The 6,750-nt window shown below is 33.5% G+C and overlaps 1 protein-coding gene and 1 long non-coding RNA gene across 7 annotated transcripts; one reads left to right on the forward strand and one right to left on the reverse strand.

Moving 5' to 3' along the window:
- Positions 1-2,521: 2,521 nt before the first annotated feature.
- On the reverse strand, positions 2,522-6,373 carry LOC140990368 (UDP-glucuronic acid decarboxylase 6). Of its 6 annotated transcripts, none has more exons than XM_073460040.1 (13): positions 6,259-6,373; positions 5,066-5,178; positions 4,695-4,781; positions 4,499-4,586; positions 4,331-4,422; positions 4,168-4,232; positions 3,994-4,082; positions 3,720-3,797; positions 3,540-3,633; positions 3,379-3,445; positions 3,228-3,291; positions 3,028-3,068; positions 2,522-2,926 (listed from the first exon to the last, which is right to left on the reverse strand). In XM_073460040.1, exons 2-13 carry the CDS (start codon positions 5,153-5,155, stop codon positions 2,741-2,743), a joined length of 1,041 nt encoding a protein of 346 aa, XP_073316141.1. In that variant the 5' UTR covers positions 5,156-5,178; positions 6,259-6,373; the 3' UTR covers positions 2,522-2,740. The 6 variants fall into 6 exon arrangements, with proteins under 6 accessions (XP_073316141.1, XP_073316145.1, XP_073316140.1 ...); XM_073460044.1 differs by lacking the exon at positions 6,259-6,373 and adding an exon at positions 5,988-6,203 and having other exon boundaries at positions 5,066-5,165; XM_073460039.1 differs by lacking the exon at positions 6,259-6,373 and adding an exon at positions 5,988-6,200.
- LOC140990369 (uncharacterized) lies at positions 5,185-5,675 on the forward strand. The gene is made up of 2 exons (XR_012177640.1): positions 5,185-5,545; positions 5,576-5,675. It is a non-coding gene; the product is annotated as an uncharacterized lncRNA (long non-coding RNA).
- Positions 6,374-6,750: the final 377 nt, after the last annotated feature.

Here is a 6,750-nt window from a genome sequence, read left to right on the forward strand (position 1 = left end):
TTATTTTTTTTTGGGAGTTCCATGTGGTTAGATACGACTTAGCAAAATAAAGGACGAAAGTGAGATTTAACCATCTTGTTTTACGTGATCAGAGTTGCACTGATGCAAACTTCATCGTTCAATTATTGAATGTAGGACAATCATATTTTATTATAGTAGAGATTTAAATATGGTTCTCCCAAATATGGGAAAGGTCTTGGGTTCTATGTCCAACACTGACAATCCCCCACCCCTTGTCAAAAAAAAAAATCACAGTAAAATAGTGTTAGAAAAAATTGAAAAATCGCTAACAACTATAGCGTAGAAACGAACTTGTAGATATAAATCAATAACCGAAACAAATGTGATGTTTACAGTATGACTATCGTGTAAAAGAAAGTAAAACAAAACCGAGGCCTGTAGCATGTATAGTTTCCTTAAAACAGATTCGTCCCCTCCTGTATGTGCTTCGAGCATCGTCTTGGACGTCTGTTTCTCAGGATACAACGGAACAACCAGCAGTGACTTAACACAAGACACTACTACGGCGAACTGAAAACGTACCTTTACTTTATCACCGAGATTTAACGGAGTCCAAATGAAAAGCTAACAATATGAAATGCAAGAGAATGCTTGAAAGAGAAAAGATTTTCATGTACTTAAAATGAGAAAATGAACCCCCCTATTTATAAGGCCCAAAATGCACAACACGAGTCATGCAAGATTAATTAACTCAATTATTCTTCTCATTAACTCAAGAATATGAAGAGACAAAACTCTTCAACTAACTCAAGAACGTGGAGAGCCAAAAGACACTCCTACATTCATGAGACATAATTTTTATTCAAGCTTCAAATTTCCAACAAATAGTTCAGCAGACAAACAAAAAAAAAACAAATCTTTAACGTAAAAACAGAGCAATCAAACGCAATCGATTCACAGCCTTAACTCATCAATCAAACCCAGTCAGATCTTTTCAATTTAACCAATTATCAAAACAAAAATACAACCTTTAAAGCAAAATGAAAATGCAATCAATACATGCAGATAAGTTACAGGAACAAGTCTCCAATTCAATGGCAATAATAGTGGGAATTAGATTTTACCAAAAAGTGAGAAGACCAAGGGAAGAACATGGAACGAAGTGAAGTGGATCTCGATTTACTGTCAAATGGGACTCACCAACGAACAGTATCGCGTGAGAAAGGTTGATATACGATGGTTGCATGGTACACAAGTACGGTCGCGCAATTAGATCATTATCGTGATTGTCCACTTACCTCATCGGCACGTGATCGAGCGAAGCAAGTTTTCTAGTCAACTCGATCTATAAAAAAAAATATCATTTTTTATTTTAAATATGAATTTGAATGATTAGTCTTACGGGTATAGATATGTGAGATGGTCTCAAATAAGATCTACTCTTATTTTTATATACAAAATCCAAAAATATTTCCATGGATCCTAAATTTGAACGTAATAGTCTAATGTTAGCATCTCATTAACCCTCGAGACCCAGGTAAAACTCGTCATCTCGAATATTAAAAATATTGTTATTATCATTATTATATAATATTTTATTAAATTTTATTGAAATTCAAATGCCCATCTACAAATAAGTTTCAACCTAATTAATTATTTTTAAAACATTTTACTTAAAAAATTTATTAATCTGATATTTTTATTAATTTAAAAGCATATACAATGATAGAAAAAAATTCTCAAAAAAATGATAGCAAAAAATTTAATAATTCTAACAATTTGAAATAATATTAATTATAGATGGAAAATAATTTTACTGAAACGAATTCTTTTCATAATTTTCTTAAATTAAATAGTTTTTGTAGAGTAAGTATCAAATACATAATGGGGTGAATGCAAAAATCATGTGTGTGGACTAATTTTATAATTATATGTATATAGTGATGTTTATCGGACCGGATCTTGGGTTAAACGGATCGGGAACTATTTTGATTAATTAATCTGATTATAATTCGATTATATATTTAAAATTTTATTTTGTTTCATAAATAACTTCTAGATGTACACAATTATCTGAAAATGATTAAAAAATTGATTGAAATTATGTTTTAACTAAGTTCAATTTGGTTTCGGTTTCATATGGATTCATACTCCTAATTTGGTAAATTCGATCTGATATCCTGCATGATTGGTTCGGTTCCATTATTTTATAATTTGGAACCAGTTTGATCTGGTTCGTTAACATCTCTACTTATGTATATATGAATCAATTTTGTGAGACGAGTCTCTTAGTCGACTGATTCATAAAAAATATTACTTCTCACTCTAAATATGGACTGGATCGACTCATATCCGGATACAAATCCATGAGAGTTGAAACCATCTCAGAGTGTACTTATTAATAAAAATAATCCCTGGCTTCATAAGAATATAAAATATTGTTCGTCGGCCAATTGATCTATTTCTTGAAGAAATATAGGATAACAAAGTTTATTTAAATTTTTTAAAAATGGAAGAAAAAATCAACTCAAAATGCTCTACATAAATGAAAAATAGCAGATCAAATAATTTTGACTTATATCCATCATTGCAAATCCATAATTATTGTTGAAAATAATGCAAAAAGAATATATCCCCTTTTCCATTGTGGAAAAAATCCCCAATATGTTTATATGTATAAAAAACAAAGTAAACCAATTATAAGATCCCTAGTTCAAAAAACATATAATAATTGTCGTGTAAAGGAAAAATCACAACCATGAAGCTTGCATTGCAGAGTTCACTTCTTCCTGGGAATTTCAAGCCTGTTGCGAAAATCATCCTCCATCAAAGGAATGCCATTGCGTAGCTTGATCTTCGGTTCCCATCCTAACAGTTCCTTTGCTTTTGTTATATCAGGTTTTCTCTGTCGAGGATCGTCTGGAGTATTCTCCACAGTCACGATCTTCACGTCCGGATTGATCATCTGCAAATCATGCCAAACATCATTCATGTATTCGTGGTGCTTTAAACGTGAGACGGCGTAAAGCTATAGTGACTAGAACATGGAAAATTTGAGAAAGTTACCTCTTTCACAGTCTCAGCAAGCTCCAGCATCGTAAACTCGCCTGAGAGTGGTATCATCAGTGAATGATTAATACAAACTTGAATTTGTTTATAGATTGACTAGTTAAGGGAGTATAAAATATGAACCTGGATTGCCTATGATTAACACAAACTTGAATTTGTTTATAGATTGACTAGTTAAGGGAGTATAAAATATGAACCTGGATTGCCTATGTTTATGGGCCCGGTGTTATCTCCTTCCATCAGTCGAATAAGACCATCGACCTTAACAAAAAGGAAATCGAGTAAGGATCGCAACAGATGATCATGAATATTAATTGAAAAGATGATTAGTTTGATGTTTCTTCGTACCATGTCAGAAACATAACAGAAGCTCCTAGTCTGTGTTCCAGGTAACTGAACTGTCAAAGGTTCGTCACTGCATTTACATACAACAAATATTGTTCAGAAATTTCTTGGGGACCATTGTGGGGACTATCAAGATCTGGGTATTTGAGGGAGATGATAGTTACCGTATAGCTTGAGCGATGAAATTACTCACAACACGGCCATCATCAATATTCATTCGTGGTCCATACGTGTTGAAAATCCTTGCAATCCGTATTTCTGTACAAAAATTATAATTTCATGTTAGTCAGGAGTGTATTTAATGGCTAGTGGTCAACAACTGATGAAAAGAAGGGGACGAGTACCAATTCCATGTTGCCTGTGATAATCAAACATCAAAGTTTCAGCTACTCTTTTTCCCTCATCGTAACAGCTTCTGACCCCTGTAACGCCATGTTAAGTGGTTAAACACTGGACATTCATGTTTTCACTCAGCTCTTTATCGAGGATGTCATCACTCATCAGATAGTATCGCTAGTCGAGAACAATTTTAAGTGTCATTCGAATTGTACAGTTACACCAAGATATCGAGGACAAACTATCTGAGATGAATAAGATTTAGGTTACTTGACGGGATACCTATAGGGTTCACATTGCCCCAGTAACTCTCGTTTTGAGGATGCTCAAGTGGATCTCCGTAAACCTCTGAAGTCGACGTCAGTAAAATCCTAGAAAAACAAATGTGTTTGTGAATCAACATTCACAAGTGATGAAATAAAGGAGAATGAAACAAAATCGAACTAGAGGTCAAACCTAGCTCCAACGCGCTTGGCAAGTCCCAACATGTTTAGTGTCCCAATGACGTTAGTCTTTATAGTCTGTCAAGTGTCATTACATAGGAAAAGGAAAGAAAACAGACTATTAACGTCACATTATGCTGTATTTGAGCAAAAGTTTCACGGTTTAAGTGACTGACCTTGACAGGGTTGTATTTGTAGAAAATCGGGGAGGCAGGACAAGCAAGATGATATATCTGATCAACTTCAACTAATAATGGCTCGGTGACATCTACAAAATATAAAGATTAGCAAAAGGAGGGATCTGGAAAGAATACTGGACATAACTAGGATATCTGGAAAACAACCATGTCGAATAAGCTCAAATCGAGGATGACCAATCCATCGCCTTAAGTTTTCCTTTGATCCCGTGAAATAGTTATCTGCGACTATCACCTGAGTAGATCAAAAAAATAATTCAGCAAACAAATATCATCAAAATTGCAAACTTAGTCGTTCACTTAGGTAGTGTGCAAGAAAACTTATAGAATGGAAAGTTCGAACCTCATTCTTCTCGTTTTCCATCAGCTTATCAACTAAATGAGAGCCAATGAATCCAGCTCCACCAGTAACCAAAATTCTCATGTTTGCCTGTCATTAATGAGTCGTTAATAAAACAGAGTCTCGCATATGAGAATAGAACCAGATACTTTTGAGCTCTATGTTTTTCTCTATTTTATAAAAAGAGTACACAGACCAAGAAGATTGAAATGTTCTTAGATCAACTTCCAAGATCCAAATCATACTTCATTTTCTCGAATTTTGTCAGAATCATCTACGCATACGACCAATCCCATAAGATGAAGGGCGTTCTTTCCAAATGAAATTAGCTTAAAAAAACGCTGATCTGTCAAGTAGAATCAGTTTCATCGCACCTTAAAAAATTTTGCTCTCCTCAAAGGTGAAGGCTCGGGAGGTGGTTTGGTTGTGATATGGCTTCCTCCGTTTGATGCTTCCTTGGCCATTTTTATGATCCTGTTTTCGGTTTCTGAATTCAGTTTTAAACAAGATCAATTTCAAATCAAATACCACAAACAAATCCAACTGTCAGTGTCCTAAAAAAATCAGCATGAGTTCTATGAAATATAGACCAGAGTCTATTGCCCTGATTTACCCAGAATATTCAAACACATTCTTTTAGCAATGAAATATTGGAGAACTCATGGTTTCGAAAAACGAATACAGAAATTACAGCGAAAAATTAGCTGCTATCCAACATTTTTCAAATTCTCATTACACATTTATCATACAAGTAGAAAACATTAAAAAGGGAACTAATCTATTTATATACTCGTCGAACTGCTTAAAGAAATAAAAACTTGAAAACATTTTGGAATCAAGCCAAACAAACTCCAGTCTCTTCATAAGATCAAGTCACGGAAAAGCCTATTAACATCAATGCACCATCATCATACCAAGCAAGGCACAGATTTCAACTGACAGACAAACGGGGGGCGAATCCAGGATTTTAGTCAAGGGGGTAAGGTAAGACAAAACTTAATCTCTCTTCTATCAGCAAAACGACCCGAAAATCAAATCCTTTCCGCAACTCGATTCAAATCAAGCTTAAAACAAAACAAAAAGAATACCCCCCCAACAAATAAGAATCTTTCACAATCCTAAAGCAATTCATCACGCTTAAAACGATTCCAACGTACCAAAAATCGTTCCCTCGCCCTGAACAAATCTCAAAAACACGGATTCGAATACATGAATGAGGACAGATCTTTGCTATATACAGACAAAATTCCCATGTCGAAAATCAAAAAAGAAATAAAAATAATGTGCAATATTTACCTGTAAATCAACGGCCCAAACCCTTCTCTCAGTGAGATGGAAACAATTACAAAGACTTGACCTTTATATACTATACATAACCAATCAAAGCTTCAAACCCAACTATCGAAAAAAGTAAATAATCAACAAATTTAGGAAGAAAATAATTTTTTTTTTTAAAAAAACTATTGCATAACGAAACACGACAACTGGAGAGAGATGGAGAATATATATAAATCTTAAAAATCACGCAGAGCCGTGAATATGGAGAGATTTTGATATTCCAGCGTACCTTAACCTTTACTCAATAAAATAAAAAACCCGCGAGAGAGGAAAACTTGAACAAACGCTTAAATATTTATATGATGATATATATATATATATATTATACAAGAGTTTTAATTAGATAAGAATTGTGATATATGTGGATCTGACTCAATTTGTCAAATCTATACTTTTATCTTGTGCTAGTGTTTGTGTTCGTTACGGACTCTTAATTATAGTTCTATGTGGTCAACAAATTAATTAAATTATATAAAGATAATGATGACTATTAAAAAAATTTATAATAAAAAACTCATATGAGACATTTTACGGATCAATTTTGTGATACAGATCTCTGTCATAACTTGACTCTGGAAAAAAAATTACTTAATCTAGAAATAATATACTTAATCTAAAAATAATATGTGAAACTCATGCGTTCTGATCTTGTCGAGCACTTGGATCTTTGACTAACATTTTTTATACACTAAAAGATCTAATTATTAGAATACATGATATA

This window comes from Primulina huaijiensis, chromosome 12 (assembly GCF_012295235.1).
Source record: "Primulina huaijiensis isolate GDHJ02 chromosome 12, ASM1229523v2, whole genome shotgun sequence".
Lineage (NCBI taxonomy): Eukaryota > Viridiplantae > Streptophyta > Magnoliopsida > Lamiales > Gesneriaceae > Primulina > Primulina huaijiensis.

Coding starts and splice junctions, on each gene's coding strand:
- LOC140990368 (XM_073460040.1), bottom strand. CDS start 5,155: ATGGCCAAGGAAGCATCAAACGGAGGAAGCCATATCACAACCAAACCA. Junction 4,782..5,065: donor GGAGAGCAAAATTTTTTAAG/GTGCGATGAAAC, acceptor CATTAATGACAG/GCAAACATGAGAATTTTGGT. Junction 3,798..3,993: donor GGGCAATGTGAACCCTATAG/GTATCCCGTCAA, acceptor ATGGCGTTACAG/GGGTCAGAAGCTGTTACGAT.